At 44.4% G+C, this 22,853-nt stretch overlaps 1 protein-coding gene across 4 annotated transcripts in view; it reads right to left on the bottom strand.

Annotated features, from left to right (window-relative positions):
* ULK1 (unc-51 like autophagy activating kinase 1) overlaps positions 1-22,853 on the bottom strand; it is a 78,379-nt gene that overhangs the window by 41,212 nt on the left and 14,314 nt on the right. For all 4 annotated transcript variants that reach the window (XM_069031067.1, XM_069031066.1, XM_069031068.1 and 1 more), the window contains exons 5-10: positions 20,004-20,036; positions 19,169-19,205; positions 11,963-12,136; positions 10,168-10,241; positions 7,922-8,023; positions 477-535 (exon numbers count right to left, since the gene is read on the bottom strand). In XM_069031067.1, coding sequence (XP_068887168.1) covers positions 477-535; positions 7,922-8,023; positions 10,168-10,241; positions 11,963-12,136; positions 19,169-19,205; positions 20,004-20,036 — 479 coding nt within the window. The remainder of the gene's footprint in view (positions 1-476; positions 536-7,921; positions 8,024-10,167; positions 10,242-11,962; positions 12,137-19,168; positions 19,206-20,003; positions 20,037-22,853) is intronic.

Below are 22,853 nucleotides of genomic sequence, written 5' to 3'. Positions count from 1 at the left end.
CAGGGAGGTTATAGTATTTCCCCCTAATAGCAGGATGGACACAAGCAGTTGCTGCCCTGACACGTGAGAAATGGAAATGTGATCTGCAGTCAGGTATGGCAGGTTAAGGAGAGGCTGCAGCTCGGCTGCTCAAATGATCCCAGAATTGCCATGAGTTCTGCCCAAGGCTCTCAGCCACAGGGGAGCCACGTGTGGAACAGGACCTCTAGCTGGCTCTTGGAACCATTAACACTCCTGAATTTTTGCAATGTAGGAGAACAACAGTGTCTGCAGAGAGACAGAACATCCCAACCCTGGCTATCTGGTGCCGTCAGACTTTCTCCGGGCCACGTCACTGATGGTTTAAGGAATGGGGAAAGGCAGGTGGCCAAATATTTTAGTCACCTCCCCAAGTGACAAGCCAGGAGCATGCAAGGACAGTTGTAAACACAGAGTAAACAAGTGCCTACAAACATTGACACTGGAAAAATGCTTACTTAGGCATCAGCATCTTGTTTTTCTCATAGAAGAGGCGGAGATCCTGTGGGCTGCTGGCCTGTAGGGGAGAAAGAAACCAGTCCATGAAGCAGCTGACAATGAAGGAAAGGGATTAGCATTTCTATTTCACAGTAGCTCTGAAGAGCAGAGGAACTTTTTAATTGCTGGACCAGCACAGACAATGAGAACCTGCAGCTTGCTTTAGATTGAAAAGCCAGCCCTGTGCCACAGTAAATAGACAGTATTTTAACCTGCTGCCATTTTGTCCCTGACCTGGTTTTGTCCTGCTCTGCCCTTCCAAGGGCTGATCTTCACTGCAGTGGGCTCTGATGCTCAGGTTTGAGCTGGCCTAATAGCCTCACCCAGGAGACTAAATAATTGAAGACGTGAGGAGTCCCAAATGATGAATGGCAGATCGTGCTGAGAACACAGATTAATGCTGCAGGGCATTTAGAAAAGGGCAGGGAGCCTGCTGATGGGCAAGGGATCTGTGAAGAGGCTAGGAACATGGAGAAACAGCAACTGAATTAGGATTTTCTACTTTAATTCCAGGAAGCCAGATGATCTCAAGCCACAGCTCCTATTTTATTTGTGCAGTAATATACACAACTGCAGGGGATGTTGATGACAAGATTCCAAATTCTGAGAGATGGGATTAAAAAAAAAGGTGGGGGCTAGGCACAAGAGGTTTACAGCTGAGGTTAAAAATAAAATCACCAGTAGAGAAGCGTAGACATGTAAAAATCCCCTAACATAAATTCTCCATTTGTTTTCATGCCATGAATAATACAGGCCAGTAAATTAGCCCTAGTGTCTCAAGCTTTTCTGCTTAGGCAAAGTCTCTTTACTAAAGGCAGAGCAGGCTGGCTGGCACGACACAAGACATGAAGGCACAGAAACAGGGCAGGAAGATCAGAGGGATTCATCTGCAATCAATTATTAGTGCAGCAGAGTGTGTAGGAAAGCGTGGATGAGGAGGCAACAGGCAGCTTCTCCTGATGTTCAGGGCAGGCTCAAAAACCCCTGGAGCCTTCCACCTACTTCTATTTCTAAATTAGAAGCATTTAAGGTGAATTAAGATGCTTAAAATGGCAAATCAGACAGGCCAATCTGCAGATGGCCATCAAAATACCACTAACACAGTATGGCTGGAAAAGCAGCCACATAAGATGCTGTTTCAACATCACTTACTCTGGCTGAAGATGAAAATTAAGGATAACTAACAGCTCAGTTTTTAAAAACCTCAAGAGAAACCAAAGGGAGAGCCTCAAAAGCTGATAGTATCAACACACTTGTGCAGCACTCATCAGGGCAGTATTCTTTATACAGCCGTACCAACACAAGCTGCACAGCTCTCCTGTTGATTTGTACCAATAAATGCTACTGGATTCCTGAAGGAAGGAAATAAAGACATCCTGCTTGTCTCTTCTGTAATAATACACCCTCTGCCATTCACAGACACAGCAGGCACCCAAAGAGAAGGCACAAAACATCAAAATTAATGCAGAGCACCTTGTTACACAGATGCCAAATTGCATCCATTTCCAATTGCTGCCACTTAATTTGATTCAGGAAAACCCCATTTTACACCTTCCCCTTGCAGATCTTGGAATGTAATTAAATTAATATTTGGCAAACTTTAGGGAGGCAAGCATACACCCTTCACCAAATGGCCTGGCCACATTGCCCAGAGTGAAGACAAATATTCCTGACAGACACAATGTACAAGGAGGGGCAGAACTCCAGAACGGGAAGGGAAGGGCTCATTCACTTCAGAGAGATACAAGCCTTGGCTGTTTGCTCTGGTCATTTCCTGTTGCAACAGCTCAATTGTTTCACAAATACAATGAAGCTCTGATCTACTTCAAACACTGTTTTGTCAGAAATTTTCCTGGCAATACAGACAGAGTATATTCAAAGCTGCACATGTATGAAGCCCAGTTCATTAGAGGTTTCTAAGCTCTGGCTCAGACAGGTACAAAATTCTCAATGAAGTTTCCCTCCTCTTTGTACAAATTCAAGAGATGTCCCTGCAGGGATGCTGTTCCTCCACATTCTGCTGTGTCAGTACAATCCCTACTTGTCGTGCAGGGACCATACCAGGCTGTCAGGCTCCTCCCCACCCAGACCACACTCCCTCATTTGGGCTGTCCCCAAGAGTCTGTGATTCAAGGCTGGTCTCCAGTACAGACACCAGGAGGAGAAAGTCATTCTAGTGAGTGTCCAGCATAGACAGCCATGGATCACCATTAATTTAGTAAAACCAATTGCATCTTCATGTAACTTCATTATTAATTGACTGAGTCACACGGTTCTGCTCCAAGTAACCTGTCCACTGCTCTCTTGCTATCACACAATTCATAAAGCACTAGGACCCTCAGCCACTTTGATCACCTCTCCTTTCAATAAATAGTGCTTCTTTAAGAATCATGGAAAAAAAAAAAAAAAAACAGAAATGTTTGCAATACAGTAAAAATGTCACTTGAATTCCCTCTTCCAGGAAGCTAAGAAGTTAACTTGCAATCTGCCTTCCAGGCAGATACACCCTGCCCAAGAAAATCACCAGAAAAAGCACACTTTAGGCATGTAACAACCAGACCATTCAAGGTACACAGAGCCAACTTCTGTCTGTGGGACAGTATCCATCTGCCAGAACCAGGGATGCAGAATGGACAGTTCAGCTTTCCCTAAGGCCAGGAGGCACACCAGCAGGTCAGTGCACACCCTCAGTCCCCCTCTCATGTCAGTATGCAGCAGCTGCATTTTGGTTTTGTCTACCCTTTCTATATATAGAGGCAATTGGACAAATCCAATCTTGCCACTCTGTTACTTTGTCCTGAGCAGCAGTGGAAATATGTTGAGCCAACAAAGGCATTCAGCAGAACCCTGCCAAATCCCCTTCAGTGCTGGCTGCCTGGAAGTGAATTGCATGTGAAAAGCAGGCAGGGTGGTGTTTCCAAAAGCACTCAGCAGTGGATTTGTCATGCTTGGGAAACGGCTGGATGCAAAAGTCCAACATTCAGACAGAAGGCCAGAGACATTCACACCTTCCCTAAACAGCCCTGTCTACTCAACACTCCATAGCAGGTGTATGGTATCTGCCCTGTTCTTTGAATCCTTTCCTTGGGGATTTTGAGGTGCAGAAAGGGGATTTGGATATGTCAGAAATAAAAAATAAGTAAGTAATGTTGTTTCTAGCTCCACAGCTCTAGGGAAAATCTTGAAAATCTGCTGAAAATACTTTCTGGTATTTTTAGGCTCCCTTAACTGAGTGGCTGGCATTCAGCAGACCTGAAAGCCCAAGAACCAGAAACAAGCGAACAAAAAGCCCACCTCCTGAACCTTTTTCTTTTGCTGTCTATGGATTTCTCTCTACCACCAACAGAGCACCATAAGACCAACAAACACTGGTCCAAAAGCCAGTGGTTCATTGACTACAGCAACAAGTCAGTCACTGCACCCAGTCTCAGCAGAATAACCCACCAGTGCCAGGAATTCCTGTCCCCATGCACACAGGGCACTCCAGAGGAGCAGGTCTGGGAAACGAAGAGCAGGCTGCCTAACAAATAAACCAGGAGTTCAAATTCTTGGCATAAAATCTGCCCTTTCCTGGTGCTCCTCAAGGCCCATTTCACAACACAGCACTTGCTGTAAGTGATACATAATCCTAGTATTTATGCAGACAGAATTAACTCAGAATTAAAACAGTGAACTTGGTACACCAGACTTAGAAATTAATTTTTCACCTAACAGCTAGCTGGGATGACAACATAACAGGCAGGTTAACTCTTTCAGAGCTGCCAGACCAGGCAGAAAAACTTATTTATTCTCTTGTCAATTCCCTGGCTCACTCTCCCCCAGATACAGGGCACTATGGACACCAAAAGCTGGAAGATTCATGCAAAGGTTCAGACAGCAGACAACCAGGTTTCATGTATTTAGCAGGATCTGATGTCCCACTGCCAGAGCCAGCTCTGACACAACCTGCTCGTGCTCAGTGGGGTGTCTGCTTACCAAGAGCTGCCCAGATTTAAAAGGGGTCACACAACAGAAGCCACCAGATATATCAGTGTGAGTCCTCCCACATAGAAAAAAAAAAAAAAGAAAAAGGAGATTGAGGTCATTTAACTAATCATATTTAAAACACCATCTGACAAGTACTAGATTGGTTTTGGATTGTTTTAGACCTTGTGTAAATCTTTCTTCTCTTGCCTCCAGCTTTGCTTCTGGTTGTCACTTGTTTACACAGCCAGCACCACCTCATGGTGGGCAGGGGGTCCCAATCTTTTCAGCTCAGGTAAGGACAAGAGCAAACCACTACATTCCCAAGGCACTTCCCAGTTCTGGTCAGCAGGAGCAGGAAATACACTGCTCATGTCCTGTCCTCAGTGACAGAAATGCAGAGATGTGAGTGCAGACCACTTATTAGGCAAGGCAAATTAACAATTCCACATTAATACAGCGCTCAGCAAATCTGTTTATGGGGATTATGAATCCCATTAATCTCATCCCTATGGCAGTCTCACTGTTTTGTTTATGGGCATGTTTAATACAAAAAGCTCCTTAAGAAAGCTTCACCAGCCATCCTACCAACTGTTCACATCTGAGCATCAGCAGCTTCTTTCTTGTCTGTGTGCAGTGAGGCAGGGAAGGCACAGGAGTGGCTCTGGGAAATTGCCTTGGGTGACCCAGCTATAGTTAATTTTAACTCTAGACAGCCAGAAATCACATTCATGCACATACACACATCTCTGTCTTGATTTACAAGCACTTTCAGGATTGACAGCTGCCTCAGCCTTTCCACACATTTGATCTTTTTTCCATCTAACCCATTTCCCCCAAGCCCTATTTTATTTTTAGGCAGCTCATTCCTCCTCACTGCAGATAGCACTGGAGTCCTCTTTGCTTGCACCTGAAGGTGCCTCCTTGGCTCAGGCAGTGACAGCTACAGCACCCAAACACAGCATATTTCATGTCACCAAGCTCCAGATTCCCATGGGAATCTCAGCTAGACAGAGACGAGGGGCTGTCTTTGCCAGCCTGGGAGGGAAGGCACGGTGAGGATTTAGCCTGAAGAGGTTCACTCAGAAATCCAGTTCCTGGCTTCCCTGTACGACTGGGTCTGCTGGTGGCACCATGTGGAATCTGCCTGTTTCCTTCCCACCTATTGGGAGACATCCCTCCCAAAAGCACTCATTCCTATTCATGGTGTCCCAATCACCTCTGTTCACTACCCCTCTTTTCTCCTAAAAACCCTGTAAACAACAGCTTCTTGCCTGCTCAGTGACCATTAGCAAATTCTTACAACACAGTCATGCCAACAAAGACAGAAAGCCAGTTAACCTTTAACCAGCTTCCCCTAGACAGGCTTCTTTCACCTGGATCTCAAGCTGGAAGACAATTTGTGACACCAATGGCAAAACAAATAGATGGGGCACAAAGAACCATCTGGGTTGAGCTCCTCTCTCTCCCTGATCAAACACATCCACAGCTGCTACTGCAGTCACAAACAGGGCATGGCATTTTGCTTCCAAATACAACCTCCAGAAGAAGAAAGGGTGTGGGGAAAACTGAAACAGAGAAACCAATAACCCCCATTCCCAGCCCAACAGATGTATTTGGGAAAGAGTCATTTAGTGAGGCAAGCACAAAGCATGTGTCAGGAAATGCTGGGCAAGGACTGAAGTGTCCCTTCACTGCCCATTCCAAGGCAGGGTATTCCCATGCTTCAATCAAAGAACCCCTATGATAAAGTCACCACATTAAACAGTAATGAAATAATTTGAATGAGTAAGTATCAAGGCACCTTTAGAGACTAAAAGGCACCAAAACATAATGGAGAATTCATGCCAGGCTCCCCTATGCATGCAGTCAAAGCTTGCTTTCTCCTCCCCCATTTTCTTCTTAACACACAAATATTTGTTTTCTTTCATCCTAACAGTCATTTTCTCCTCTCAAACAAAGATACCGACACTGATGACAAGTGGATGCAGCCAGTAAACAGAAGTCATTCAGAAGTTTCAGTGCATTTTGTAGGGGTTTAGAAAAAAGAGACGTGCAAAGGAAATGAAGTCTTGTTCTAAGTACAGAGGAAGCTGGTGGACAGAATATAAAGCACTGGAATGGAAGATTCTTATAGCAGCAGGGAAGAATTACCCTGAAGGAAAAAAGTGTTCTTGGCTCTAGACAAAACCAAAACATACCATTCATTTACTCCTGTATTTGCCCACTCTTGCCTGCAACAGATTCAGAACTCACTTTATCCTCCCTGATGATGTAACTGCATAAACATTCCAGGTCTCGTGTGAAATCCTAAAGAGCTGTGGAACTAAAGCTCATAAAGTCCTTCACTTCATAAAATCTGCCTTATTACCTGAGCATAGATTTCCCTCCGGCTGACTTTCTTTTGTGCTATTTGGTTTTGTTTCCTTTTTATTCATTTTTGGAGTTTGTTGGGGATTTTTTCCATTTTGTTTTGTTAGGGAATCAGGATAAAGAGATGCCAGGACATAAGAGGAGAGGACCAGAAAAAGCAAGGGGAAAAAAAAACCTGATAAATGCAGTACCTTAAAATAGTAATTTCAAGGGAGAGTGCTGATCTCATTCAGAGATGGAAGAACTAAAGTAACACACAGTGTGGCTAATGATTGGGAACAAGAAAAATACACTGAGTCTAGATGAATGCCAGCTATGGATGATGAAAAATATGTGAAGTAATTCTGAAGCAACAGGCATAAGGCCGTGGTGAATTCTCCACCATTCTAAAACTTCAAATCAGAGAATGCTGTTCACAAAGGATATGCTGTAGCTCATCCAGAAGTTATGGCATTAAGTACAGGGTGGAGCTTTACAGGGCTGTGTTATATTTGGAGGGGTTTGGATCTGATGAACATAAACATTTCAGGCTGGAAGAGATTGCTGTGAGATGAAAGATAAGATCCTACTTAACTGCTCTGAAAACCAAGTTGATTTAGCTGCAATACACTACTTACCACCAAATCATCCTGAATATTGTATAATATTGTAATAGTAATTGCAATCTTACACTCCTTCTATATCCAACAGAATTACAATTATAAATTATACACTGGCTACAGTTGTAAATAGAAACTGATTTTCTAAGTGTAGGCCTAAAAAAACCCCACTGCTTTAACTGATTCATGGTAATTTTCTCAGTAAGAGACCCTTCCCTAAGCTCTTATAACTGGGAAATGCATTTCAATAAAATACAGCCCAGAGAAGAGTCATATTCTAGTAACACATCCAGCATTACAACATATAAAGCACAACACTGTTGAGGTGTTGGGCAGCCAGACCTTCATGAGGCTGGATCTGTGTGAGCTGTTATTAGAGATGACAGAAGCCTTAGAGTAACTGAATTAAAAGGGGAAAAAAAAAGATAAAAAAGCAAGAGAGTCATAAAGATCAAATCTAAGCAACTCACCTGAAAAGGAGCCTTTCCTGTTAGACACTGATAAATGATGGTTCCTATACTCCAGAGGTCAGCTTTGGCATCGTAGTGTTGTGACATAATGACTTCTGGTGCCTTTTGGGGGAGAGAAGGGAAATTTCTTTTATAAAAAGAAGTAGTTTGTTTTGGGTTTTTTAAGCAACTCCAAGAAAGAGAAGTCACTATTATGCTTTAAAAATCTCTTGAGCTAGATTCCTCAATAACCATGAAATATTTACTCCCAGTAAGACTGTAACACTACATTGAAAGGGCCACTTCCCTATTTAAGTGGGGGAAGCAGAGATTTTCATTCAGAAGACAAAAATATATCCTAATAATTGTGTGTGTTGGGCAAACCCAGTACTTCCCCTTCTCCCAGTATACCACTTTCTGCTGAATCCACCAGAAGAAGCCCCACTGAAACCATAAACAGATCTTCTCAACCAAAGCAAGAAACAGCATCAAGAGCAGCAAAGGCTCCCACAGCACAGGTAAATTCCAGCCTCTATCCTGAGCTGCACCACTGGGGCATTTCCCTCATTTAGCCCAAGATGGCAGCACATTAATTAAGCTCCAGGACCTCGTGCCAAGGTCACAGTTTGGGTTCAAAGGCAGTGTTCCAGTCCAACAGCTTGAGCCCTGCTGTGCCTCAGACTCTGGTTTCTAATCCCACATTGTGCCCTCAGCTGCTCCCTCCCAGGCTTGTTCCAGAAGCTGGAGACAGTGCAAGCCCCCAAAGCCCCTGGCTCAGCAGGCAGAGCCTCAGGAGCAGCAGCAGAGGAGGGACAGGAGGGCAGGCTGGCTAATCCCACGTGTTTATAACTACAGATTTCATTGCAGTGCTGCCAGCATGGAACAGGATCAATTTTTCAGCTCTGTTAGAAGTAAAGGCCACACGTAATGGAAAAAAAAAGGCAACAAACAAGTTGTGGACAGGAGCTCAGTCTGTTCCCAAGGGAAGCAGGCATGACACCAAACAAAGCCAAGGAAGCAGGACAAGAACTGCACATGGAGATTTCAAGTCTTGCCATGGCATGGATCATACTGGGGTTCAGACAGAAAGCTCCTTCTGGTAGGGGTAAAACACCTTTGTTTTTTTAAAAGAGCAAAATGAAACAAAGCAGCAATAGGCTGTGACCTAAAGCAGGGAATAAAGTCCTGCCTTGCCAGCAGATGTTCCCAGGGCTCCTGCACAAGACCAACAATAGCAGTAGGGACAGAATTCAGAACACTCCCTAAATCCCAATTGAACCCTCCCTTCCCATCTTCCTTCAAATCCATCAATAAACAGAGAACAATATGAAACATTGGAATTTCTTGTAATATCCAGTGTTGTTTAAAATAAAAATAAAAAACAAATAGAAAAAATATCATCACTAGTTTCCTCCAGCCCTTTCAAAAAATAAGCTGGGTGTTTTCAATTACTTTCACAAGAGACTCTGAAAGAAAAAGTATCACTAAAAATAGACAATTCAGGAAACTCTCACAGGAGAGGAGAGTTACATCATCTTCACATATAGCATAGTTCAAATAAACATCAGGCTTTATAAAAAAGGAAAGAGAGGAAGTGTGTTTTGCTTGAGTCAGTACTGTGGAACTACCAAATGCACTATGCCTGTGCAGTGCAGCACAGTCCAGCCTAACTCTGCCCAAAGACTACAGACAAAAAAACTAACGAGTGGATTAGACTGTGTCTGAAATGAGGTGCCTCCTGCCCCAGGGCACCTGTAAAAACTTCAACTGAAATTGACTCACATCATCTTTTTACTTTGAGCTCAGACACCCACGTCCCCAGGAACGTGTCTGGCTTTGACATTTTTATTTTTGTCTAGTTTTGTCATTTTTCCTTTTACTGACTTGATGTGACACCGAGACCTTGACTGCTGCCATGAGCACAAATAAGAGATCATCTCATCACAACCTGATCCCAGAGTGGGAAGTACAAAGAAGGCAAAAGGGATCAGTTTGGTTTCTTATACACATCAGTTGCACAGTCTAAGCAGTCATCCTGGAAGCATGGTTTATCCACATCTCACCTGGAAGTTACATGACAACACAGGCACCTGCTGTCCAACATTAGCAGCAGTCAGAACTTCAGCAATCTCCCTGTGCAACAGCTGGTTTCTGACAAGTAAATAAAATTTCACCTCTGGGGGAAAGACTAGAGAAAAACAAAGCCTTCCTTTTGGGGGGGCAAAGCAAGAACAACACAGAAAAACCTGTTGGCAAATCACACTTACCATGTACATGGGTGAACCACACAATGTTGCTGCCATCATATTGTTCTGCAGGTACCGGGCAAACCCAAAATCAGCTACAAAGAGAAAGAGAGGTAGGTCAGGAGCAGACACCAGCTCTAGAGAGCCTGCACCTCTCTCCAGTTGATTCTTCTTACTTTACCTTCACTTCTCATCAATCTTGCAGCCTCGATCCCACCTTAGCAAGACTTTGACAGCTCTTCTTGAGCAGCAGCATCCTTATGCTAATTATTAATGCATAGTGCAGACACCAGGAAAGGACAGACCAAGCCCCCACAGTACTCAGATGAACAAACTCCCATCCCTTTTTCAGGGATCAGTACCCATTTCCCTGCACTCTGAGATGTCAGCTGGGAAAGCTCTCTTGACTTCACTGAGAATGTGCCAGTTCATAACCAGCCAGTTCATCTGCTGGGATCTCAGCCTTTTGTTTGGGGAACTGAAAGTTCCCCTCCATTGAAAAGGCTGTAATGTGAAACACATCCAGGAGGAACCACTCCTCACCACTACCCACATTTCTAGACCTGCCCTACCAAAATGAGTCTTGTTCTGTTCCTTCAGAAGGGTACCAACAGTGCCAATACCAGCACTAGGACAGAAAACTGAGCCACAGTTCACTTAGCAGGTAGAAGGGCCAGGAACAAGGAATACTAAGATGAATTACCTCTGCAGGTTACTCAGCATCTGATCATATGACACTGAGATGTTCTCTCAAGGTTACCAGATATTTCAAGCTAGGACACTGACACAGCTGTTTACACTGTCATCTGTCACTAATGAACTGGTACAGCCAGATTCTCCCTGGACCATGTACTCCTCAGGGAGCAGAAGGAAGGTTGCAGGTTACATCACACCCAAGAGCAGTTGTGCCCACAGCCCTCCTGCCTGTATTTACAGCTCCCAATCCCTTCCTCACAGATAATTACTCTGCACTTGACAAAAAAAAACCCCAAACCAAAACAAAGAACACATCAAAATGCTTCAGTCAAACAAGCAGCAACATTTCAAGCTTTTCCACTGGGCCTCATTTCCCAGCTGAAGGAAAGCACAAGGTTAAGGTGAGGAACAGTTTTACCTAATTGGTGTCAGCTTCAGCTCTGAGCTCTACCATAACCAAAAAGCTCACGTGTGAGGGTGATACCATCTTATTTTTGAGGGACTGCAGGGAATATGTGTGCTCTGTAACTGGATTTCTGGAGCACTTGTCCCAACTACTGGTCCCACTTGCCTGATGTGCAGAATGTGAATTTCTTCAAGATGCAACTGAGAAGCCTGTCTGGTTCAGACTGGGAAAACTCCCACTTTTGGGTCTGCCTGACAACCCACTGCACTCTCTGAGGCCAGCCAGGAGAGCGACTAGTCAGGTCTTCAGACAACAATATTTAACCTCATCACTGTTAAAAGCTGAAGACTAAAGTCACAACTTCTGCTTATTTCTTGGTATGCCTGGAGATTACAAGCCAATTAGGGCAGGCTGGTGTTTTGTTTTTACTGAGGGAGGCACCATTCAACTGGGAGCGGAGCAAGGCCTGCCCAGTTCCTCTGTGTTAAATCTGTGTCCTGGCAGAGCAGAAAGCTTTTGCTCCTACTGCTTGGAGGCAGCTGAAGGCTACATTTAGCAGAGGAACTAAGGATGAAAAACATCAGAGTGTTTTTAAAATAAGTGGAGCAATGCTTTTCTCCTCCTAGACAGTGCCCCAAAGAAAGATTGAGGTTTGCCACTTATCCATTACCAAACTCCCGAGTGCTTCGGGTGACGTTTGGAGCGGGGTCTTACCGATCTTTATGCGAATGTTGTTGGGATTTGATTTCCTGCCTCCAGCATAGGAAAGAAGGATATTCTGTGGCTTCAAGTCCCGATGGATGATGCCCTTGCTGTGCAGCATTTTCATGGCACCTGCAATCTGCTGGAGAAAGAGCCTGATGGTGTCTTCACTAAGTGTCCGCATAGCTGAGGAGGAGGGAAAAAAAAACAACCACAGATGAAAAACTTACAATGCCAGTTCTCTGAGGAGCCCAGAGGGCAGAGTTTCACAGCAATTAGCTGTAATTTGTCATTTTATTCCCACATACGATGTCTTTTCCCCACACACCATTTCTGAATGATTCCTACAGGCAACAAGGGAGAGCATTTGCATTCCCAGCTTATTCTGTGGTCAGGGCTGTTGTCAGCCCTGAGTCTCTCATGGTGAACTCAGGGCAGCACCAGGTGCTGAATCTGGGTTATTAACTGTGTCCAAAAGTGGCATCTGCTGAGGTTTAGGGCTTCCCTCAGCAAGAGCTGCCAGGCAGATCCAGGCAAGCACCAGGCAGGGCTGTGGCTGCCTGTGAGCTATGGTCAACAGCAGCTGGATACCCAAGGTCAGAGTTTTATCACAAAGACTAGGTCTAAAGGTGGAGCTAAGAGGAAAGGCAATTAGGATTAGGATTTACGCCTGCAAGAGTCATTAAGGCTCATGTGGGACCTGGGAAGGGTTGATAGGTTAAATTCACAGTAGGTTAGGGCATACATCCAGCAGGGATCTGTACTTTTGGGGTATGAATCCAAGTCTAGGCCTAACCCTTGTGCATCACTACCAAACCAGGATTCTAATCCCAAAACTGGTCTTTGGGTGAACCATGGTCCAGTACTTAACAACAGACCCTACCAAACGACCCCTGCAAACCATCACCTGACACCCTCCACACTACATCCATAGATACAACAAGAATGTTTCAAAATGCTTTCACAAGTCAAGTTTTTTAAAAGAATATATTAGTGATCAAAATCTGCCAATATAGAAGCTCTGAAGTGGCCTCTCCTGAGATACAGGCTTCCCAGGGACTGTAGTGTGAAAATAAATATTGAAGGGATTAAAATCATTTTCAACTGGCTCTTCTAATCAGAGCAACGCGACATCAGCTCTCGTTATTTATAATTTATCTCGTTTATTATAATTTCATATATTATATGAAACTCTTGCCAAAGCTGGGAATGGCTTGCTGAACAAACCCCAGGATCAACAGTGCTATCAGCCTGCCTCCTTGTCAGTCACTGAGCAAGTCAGGCTTCAAGCAAGCAGCATTCCACTTGAATAAAATAATTTCTTTTGTAAAAGGTCCCTGTAAACTACTTGGGACTTCATTAGAGTTTTCCCAGCTGTTCTCTAGTAAGACATTAAAACAGGCTGGCAGGAGCTTCAAAACACCACTCTACTCAGCTAGAAGGGAGGAATCCTTATGAAAACACAGCTGAGGTTGCACACAGCTTTAACACAACACAGGAAATTAAAAATCTAACTTTTAAAATACATGGATGGGAAGCAGCAAGGGACACAGATAAGTTAAGCAGTGCTTAGAATAGGAACTAAACTCCCACCACTCCCAAGCCTCACTGTTCTAGGAGGTACAAGCACAGCTAAAGTGTCACCATGACTATCAGGTGGTCCTGGACTCATAACACGTGAGAGCAGTGCACATGTATATAGAGTTTCTCTCCCCTCACTGAGCCTTTTTCCTCATGAACTGGCTCTCAGCTGGAGTTCACGAGACTCCTCTCCAAAAAGGGGAGATTCTGTGAAGGGATTTTAAGGATATTAAGAGGCAGCTCAGATGCAAGTCTTCAAAATGGACTTGCATCTTCTGAAGAAAGCACTGCCTCATCTTTAACAAAGCTTTCCCCAACCTCCTGCTGAAATATCTCAATGTACTCGGTCCCATACCATTTTCTGTCTATTAAAAGTCCAGCATCTCTTAGCTGTGCTCAATATTCTCTCCAACAAAAGGGCTCTGCAGTATTTCTGCAATTTATACTCAAGGATATCTATTCAGGAATGGTTAAAACACCACCTTTAAACAAAACAGCAGAAATTCAAAAGGTTTTGTTTCCCCAATTCAGCTCAGGCCCAGGAAAAGACAGGCTGATCACCCTCCCTCAAACATGAAGCAAGACTTGAAACTCGGTAATTCTTATTATTAAGGCAGAAGGCAATTACCAGCTCCTCGCTAAACACACTCTGCCTCTAGCAGAGGAACTGTGGAGAGCCTTGTCCTGACCTGCAGTCCCGAGAGCATGCCATGGCTCTAAGGCACTACCCTCTCCTTTAGATAATTTGGTGGCTATAAGGCTAACACAGCACTAGCCATCAGCCCTCAGCAAACCAGCTGAGCCCCCCTAATGTGAATTCTAACTCTTTATAATATTGAAAACAACAACATTGCTACCAAGATCAGAAAAATCCATTCATCCACAGAAAATAGGGCTTCTAAACTACCTGTTTCTGCAGACTTTAAGCTTTTCTACTTCACAGAAGTCTGTACAAAGTTCTCAGCCCTGCAGAAGAACTGTTTTCCTGGCACAGAGAATCTGAACTGGTGTCTTGGGCCTGCAGACATATTTGCTCAGGGCAACTGCAGTAGCAGAGTGGAGCTACCATGTTGCAGTGCAGCAAAATCAGACAGAAGTCTGCTGGATCCTCTGGAAGCATTAAATCTCACAAATCCAGGTAGGAAGGCAGGACAGGGAAACTGAGGCTCTGCCCTCAGGAACAGAGAAGGGATAGTCAGTTCCTTGGGGAGGGTAGGGGCAATATCCTTTTACCTCCCTCCATTAACAAGCAGACTGTAACACTGGAAAACAAAACTCCTTATCTCTCACACTCAGCCCATCAGTCTGCTGTGTGACAGCAGCAATCTGCAGCTGAAGGACAGAAACATAAATATAACTGACATTTTCAATGACTTCAGGATATTGGTCTGCAAAAGTTCTCCCAGACCAGCTACCAACAGCAGAGGAAGGAGAAGATCCAGAATTTAGGGGCCATCAAAAAACCCAAAGAAAACCCAAACAAGTGGAGAACAAAACAGTGCTCCTCCCTTGCTGCATCCCAAACAGGGATCTTGCAAGTCTGTCCCTGTCAAAAGAGGATATTCTCATCTTCACCAGAAAACTGCTGGCAAAATACTAAACCTGCATTAAAGTCTGGGCATCCCTGTGGATGTCTGTGGTGAGCAATACATTCTTGCAGAGGATGCTGTTTCACAAGCCCTACTTTGCCATTACTGAGAAGCAATATTATCCCTGTGTTTATTTTCATGGGCTCCACTTCAGTGATGAGGCACTCTGCTTACTGCCTTGGGCTGCTCAGGTCAGTAGATCACAGCAAATATTCGCTCTGGGTCAGTGTGGAGCCCACATGCTGTGAGCTCTTAAGGCAGAGAAAAAGGATGAAGCACCTAAGAAGTGCCCTGGTCAGCCTGTTCTGAGAAGTTCAACCTGCAAGAGGCTGCCAGGTAAACTGCAGTAAACAGCCCTTGTCAGCTGATCCAAGAGTAGATGTACTGGAGTACACCCACTGACGTTATATTACAACACCATTTTGGAAAAGTCATTTAGGAAAAAGAACATCTCCTCTTACCCACAGGTGTCACAAGTATCTCTAACATGGGCCCAATCCAAGTCACACTGAAGTCTGAGACCAAGCTGACTTGTTTGGGGCCTGGCTTGTACCTACCCCACTGCTACCCATGCAGAGCATGGTCAGTGACACTCCTGGGAATCTTCTGTACAAGTCAGAAGACTTAATGCAGATATATCTATGATAGGACTAGACCTTAATTACCTGGCTGTAGAGGGAGAAAAGCTACAGAGCAATGCTTCACACCCCTGGTTTGCAGCAAGGTCCCTGCACCACTTGGGATGGACTAGAAAGATCCAAGCTCCCTGCATGTGTCATGGTCAAACCAAGAAATTCCCTGTTATGAAAGCAACAGCTTTAAGAAAGGTCACAAATATGCTCTTATAAAGTGTCCATAACAGCCTGTGCCAATGCCAACTCACAGAATTTAAGAAGGAATTTCAGACCTGCCTGCTCTGACCTTCTGAGTACCCAAGGACACAGAATTCCAGTTATTCCTGTACAGAGGCCAGTCACTTCTGTAACACTTCCCACAGCTCTACCACGCAGAGCAGAGATCTGCCACTCTCAGCTCAATACACGATGGCCTCCAGTGAAAGCAACATCCAGAGATCTCCCAGAAGGGAAATTGCATTATACCACTAAAAGACAACACCACCACAGCAGCTGTGCTGAGCAGAACACACACAGCCTTGGGTTGTATCACAGGGATGGGGCTGCCCAGCACCATAACCCAGCCAAACACACAGAGCCTTGGGTTGTGTCACAGGGATGGGGCTGCCCAGCACCATAACCCAGCCAAACACACACAGCCTTGGGTTGTATCACAGGGATGGGGCTGCCCAGCACCATAACCCAGCCAAACACACAGAGCCTTGGGTTGTGTCACAGGGATGGGGCTGCACAACACCATAACCCAGCCAAACACACAGTGCCCTGGGTTGTGTCACAGGGATGGGGCTGCCCAGCACCATAACCCAGCCAAACACACAGAGCCTTGGGTTGTGTCACAGGGATGGGGCTGCACAACACCATAACCCAGCCAAACACACAGTGCACTGCAACGTGCACCTATGCACGTCCTCCAGTCATGAAGACAAGGAGAATTAGAGTGCCTTTGGATTCAACATGGCATTACCATATTGCCTAATGCTTGTAATTAGAGGGCAGAATGGATCTGGAAGCTTACAAACAACTCATTCAGTGAGAACCAGGGGATTTGCATGCGCTGCTTGCTTAAGTGTTACAGGAACTACCAGCACAAATGTCTGAGGAGCCAGTGGGAAAGTAGATGTTGCAATTAAACACCATCACACAATTATCAAAATAACTGAAGCAGCACAATAACTGCTCAATAGAGATGAGCCTCCTGAGTACCAGTCAAATACTGAAGAAACCAAAACTTTCCAAGGTGAGTTTCCAGAGAAAAATCATTCCTGTCAAAAGCACCCTGGGCACCTGCAGAAGCTGGAAGAGCAGCATGTGGTGGGATGCAGAAAGATGACACTCTTATCTAGGCTTTGGGATCTGGAAGACCCTGATCTCTGGCAGTGATGGGAGTAACTAAAGCTTCTTGCTGTAGTCCCTTACTGACTCCTCCCTCCAGAAATCAGTGCCTGCTGGTTTCTCTTCACTGGCAACCAGCACACAAGTGTTTAGAGTTAAAATAAAACTAAGCACCAACTTCCCAGTCACAATAATCTTTACAGTTGCCAAACCAAAATATTTTATTGGTAAAAACAGAGCAAAAGGTTAACGTTCTCAAATGAACTCAGGCAAAGAAGATCAAGTCTTGCACCAGGTAACACAAACAAACAAAACTGGGGTAAAACTGAATTTTATTTGGAAAATGCAACTCATCATCACTTTCTCAAACTAGCCACCAACTTCCTAAGTAATTCCAAGTGATAAACCAGGAAGTGAGCTGTATTAACAGCCTAACTAATTGCGTGCTTCAGGTTTTTTTATTGAGGTGTTGTTTGGGGTTTTTTTTGGGGGGGGGCGGATGCAGAAGGAAAAAGACAACAATGTACACACAGGAGCAGTAGTACAGACCAAGAGATTTTCTATAAATCCTTGTTTCTGTCGTTTGTTTCTATAATTTCTTAATTAGACACACAGCCTTGCCAATGAAAGTGCATAGCCCACTGCTTTAAGATCAAGGCTCACTTCATGTGCATGAAAGCTAAAAAAAGTGTAGCTTTCAAAGCCCATGTACTGGTAAAACTGAAGTGTCACTATTTTTTAAAAGCATTTAATTTATAAAATTTGCATTCACATTCAAAAAAAAAAGAAGGTACCAAATACAAAACCATCCTCCCCTGGTGTTCCTAAGAGCATTCTGCCAGCACCAAAGATGCTCCTTTTAGAGCACAGCATAAGCAAAACACTTATCTAAGACAAAGCACACTAAACCTGGATTTTAAAAAACAAATGCCTGTCACTTCTATCTCACCCACACTTTAAACAAACAGAACACATGAAAGGCAGAATATTCTTTCTTTTTCCTTCAAGTACTAAACCCTTTCTGAAAATTAAAGTCCACAAATATAATTCATTACCCTGTAGGAAGAGTGTGACATGGTAGCATCAAGCCCCAAATTATCATTCTGGGGACACCAACACTAGCTGTAGGGCAAATGTAAATTTATCTTTTAATCCTTCATTGTTTGCCATTTCCAGGCATCACATACCTCAATAAGGAGCCTGAAGTATTATTCAGCTGACTAGCTTTTAATTTGAACAATGTGAACAAACTTTGTTTAACCATGACCCAGAGCCACACATAAAATAAGATTAAAATTGTCTCTTCACATTTAGTAATCTTCTAGTTAATGTGCAAAACAACCAGAAAACTATTTGAAGGGACAAAATTCAGTCAGGGGAAAAAAAATTAAAAATAAGGGCTGTGTCTGAGTGCAGCTAAGGATATTGTTAAACATGTTATCCCCCTACCTGTTCTAGGTACTGAGGTGCAAGGTGATTTTCACAAAGGCCAGGGTCCTGTGCTGCACTGAAAGACACCCTGGGGGACTGCCTGAGTCCTAGCAATACAGCTGGATGACCTGCAAAGCATATTTCATTTGGCTTGAAGGCAAAGACACCCCTGAGTCTCACCAAAAGGTTCTTCAGGGCACCACAGTCCCAGATACCTGTGCTATATCCTCCAGAAGACCCTAAAGTTAGTGGGTTTCGACACCCTCACAGCACTGCTGACTACACCACAGCCACCTGAATGCTGAAATAGGAAATATGTTCTGCCCTAGATGTGGGAACACCTTAGGGGTAAACTTGGAGAATATACTCTTGGGATCTTATTTTAATCCAACACTACAGAATTGCAAGGCTTCAGTATAAATAGCTTTTTGCCAGTGACCAAAAAAAGACAAACCATGTCCCTAGCAGTGTTGAAATATGTTTAACCTATAAGGCCATTGTAACTAAAATATGTAACTACTGACAACAGTCACTACTGACCTACATAGAAAGGACTACAAGACCAGCTTTTATTGTCATGGATTCTCAGTTTTCCAATGATTACAGAGGGTGAACCTCACAGAGGATATTCTCCATACTGTTGTACTTACTGTGAAGATAGTCTGCAAGGTCACCACCATTACAGTACTGCAAACACAACAGAAAGCTCAGTTAATACAGGGCAAATCAAAGATTAAAAAGAAAACCAGTAAACCTCAGTAGAATGGCAGGCTTATCACAGTACTTAAACATAAATTATCACACATCAAAATACATATTCAAAAGTTGGCAGGGAAAACTCCATTCCTGTGGGTTTCTCTCCTGTCCTATTTCTCCTAAATGTCACGTTGCACGATGATACACCAGCATTAAGCAGCTTTTGTGCACAACCATGTTCAAGCACATCAGAGAGAAAGGTAAAACCAGAACAAAGCAGAGGGGTCACCACTGGAGACCTCAGAAGGCTGGCTGAGAAAAGCCTGGGAGTGGACACAGCTGAAAACTGAAACTCCTCACATCAACGTTCCACATCATTAAGAAAAGTCAACAAGACCTCAGAGTGAAAACTGCAGAGGAAGTGAAACATTCAGAGGCTTTGCAGGTGAGCTGTGTCCAGAACATTCTCTCTGGTGAATGTCTGTAACACACACTCCCCCCTGGCACCCCTTTGACGCCTGAGGTTCAGTGTCTGACTGCTTAAGCCTGTGCCTGCACAACCTTCTGAGAGCAGCAAGATGGAAAATCCCCTGGCTGCTCTCTGCACCCACACTCTGCAAGGCCAGAGCTGCAGATTAGATTAGCAAAGCCTCACAGGTGAGACTGCCAGCAGAAAGCACCACTTGTGAAACACGCTCATCCGCTTAAAACAAGTTGAAAAAATTAAAAAAGATAAAGAGGGAGGGAAAGGAGGTAAAAAAAAAAAAAGAAAGAAAAAGACACACTCACCTCCATAACCAAGTAGACAGAGTTTGCCAGTTCCTGGGGAAATAGAAAATGGAAAAATAAGGGATTTATGCACTGAAATATTTCAGACATTTAATTGCTGTATTACCTTTTAAACAGATCATCTGTTCTCTGCTATGAGTCAGACTGAAGAAAGGGTAAAAACATTATAGGTTAATTCCTGGAAGACTGCTTACTTTGAAAATGCCAGGTATTTAAGCATGTTATTGGTTTGTGAGTGTGCATCTGTTTAACCAAGCTGATCTCCTGTATTGTGCCTTGGGTCTCCATGTCCTTTTGGGCTCCAGGGATTAACAGTGGCACGCAACACAGATGCTGCCACACTGCTATCTTAGAGCCTTAATCATTTCCACATTTAACTTGGCCCTTTATAGCAGTGCCCACATGAGCAGCACCAGGCTGAACAGAAAGATAAGAGCAGCACAACTTCAGGACTTGCAATTCAACCCCACAGCTGAAAAGTGCCCAAGAGACTCACCTTCCATTGGAGGGCAAAAAGGAAAGATCTCAGACAAAAAATGTAACACTTGCCAACCAAGTTTTCTACATGCCTTAACAGTGCCATTATCAGGTGGCTAAAGCTTTCTGGATTCTAACAGGGGTCAACACCAGCGAAGTCCAGGCCAAATGCTCATCTTCCTAAGTTCACTACAGGTGCTACACTGTGATGCTCTTACCATCTTGGGAGTTCACCTCCTGCCTTAGCTGACCCTCTCCCCAGCCCTTGGGAAATGTGCATATATCCATGGTGCAAGCCACAGGATAGTGCAGAGATGTGTCCCACAAAAATACAGCACCACAGAGCCACAGTAGGAACCTTGGTGGCTGTGCAGCACGTGGTGACACCAGTGGCTGCCCAGCACATGTCTAACAGAGCAACCAAACAGTGCCAGAGAACAGACAGGAAAACAGCCAAATATTTCAACCCTGGGTAGGCCCAGGAGGCCAAAGGACTAAATCCTGTTGTTAAAACAGAAGTCAGACAGAAGCAGACCTACAACATAAAACCAGTAAGCTAGAAGTCACTCCTAAACTTCAAAGGCCCCGCTGGGGACACTCACACAAAGCAACTGCCTGGGTGAGTGGAGAAGTCCTGAAAGCAGAGGCAGAGCAAGATATTCCATTTCCAGGGCTCCAGGGCAGCATCACTTTACTCACAGGCTGTGTAGATACCTGAGCACCTGATTCCTCTTTTGACCCAAACCATTTCAAAACCCCCAGCATCCACCCTACCAGCTGTTAAGTTTCCAAGCAGTCTGCACTGTCTGCTCCCTGCCCTTTCACCCTGGTCTGCCCACAGGACTCTGCTTCCCATCAAGCCTGTACCAAATTCCCTGCCTTTGTCAATGCCTGGAGTCCTCAGCACCTCTCGCTTTCTCTTCCACTCTCTTTTAACCTCACAATGTGGTATCTGGGTTTCCAGATGTTTGCTGAAGACTGGTTGGAGGAAGAGAGGAGGAAGCTGAATTACCTGTGACTTGAGAGACTTAGCCACAGCTGCAGGGGAACTGGCCACCCTCCCTGGAGGGCTCCAGTGTCCACCAGAGCCCGAGGCCACCCTTGATTCTTACAGCTGTTCTCACTGCCAAGTCCAGCTGAGCCTTTTGAAGTCCCCTTGTTTGTTCAAAAATAAATTTTCTATGATACTTCAAGAAAGTGTTTCTTGCACTTCCTTGCATGACAAACACTTCTTTAAACAGGCTTTGTTTTTCAGCCTCTGCATTTGAAAGCAGCACACATTAAGTCAATCAATTTCATACACACTAGGGATGAAGTGGGAAACCAGTCTGTGGTTAAAAGCACCAGCCCAGGGAAGCAGTGCAAGAAGAAAACCCCAAGCATCATCACAAGCTTTGCACATGACAAAGCACTAAGGGAGGATTCTCAGGAGCATTCAAAGCCCACCAGCTCCTGCTGTCCTAAGGAGGAATAGCAAAAAGCCAAGGTTGATAAAAGACACCCAGGACTTTCACTTCTGCAACAACTCCAGCCCCAGACATACCAGAAGATACAAGATACACCAGAAGTGCAATGCAGCTGCTCAGGGAACCCATCGCAGGGCAACTGCTGGGCACACAGGAAGTGTCTGAAGTGGTTTTTGCAGCCCAGACCAAGCTGATCACTGCCACAGAAGCAGTTTTCATGGACACTTCTTGGCTAAACGTGCTGTGATCATTGCAGCTCAGTAACTCTGCACTTTAATATGTATAGTGCCAGCAGGGTTTGGGGAAGCTCAGTGTATTTTTACATATAGAGAAAATGAAGAGGAAACAGAGCTTACACAAACCAAGTCCAGAAGATATTTGTAATAATTTATTAGCCACCAGCTAATGTACACTGTGCCGTTTGGTCGTTTCTCCACTCTACATTATTTAAAGACTCTGCAAACAAACATCATCAAGGAACTCATTGATTTTTGGCAGCCAGTGTGTGCAGTGACCAAGGTTAAACAAGGACCTGCACAGGCAAGGGAGATGCTCTGCTTGACTTTCCCAACAACAACATGACCTTGGTGGTTGGTGGTTTTCTCTCTTCACTCTGTGTTGGTGTGATAAGAGGGCAATGCCTGAAAGGCTTCTAGGAGAGAAGTCTGGCTCCCCCAGCCATCACTGGCAACAGCACCCTCTGAAAATTCAGCCTCACCAGGCAGAACTGGCCTCCCTACTGCACCCACAGCAGCAGAGGAACATCTAGCAAGGGTATTTTCAGACCACAGATGCCTGTAGCAGGGAGAACAAACTTACACATTTGCAGCTTCAGCATTTCAAGACCCACTTACAAGAAAGAGATTTGTAAAATTTTGCCAACAAAACAAAACATTTATTTCAAGAA

This window comes from Aphelocoma coerulescens, chromosome 15 (assembly GCF_041296385.1).
Source record: "Aphelocoma coerulescens isolate FSJ_1873_10779 chromosome 15, UR_Acoe_1.0, whole genome shotgun sequence".
Classification (NCBI taxonomy): domain Eukaryota; kingdom Metazoa; phylum Chordata; class Aves; order Passeriformes; family Corvidae; genus Aphelocoma; species Aphelocoma coerulescens.
This window is presented reverse-complemented; position numbering and strand designations above follow the sequence as displayed.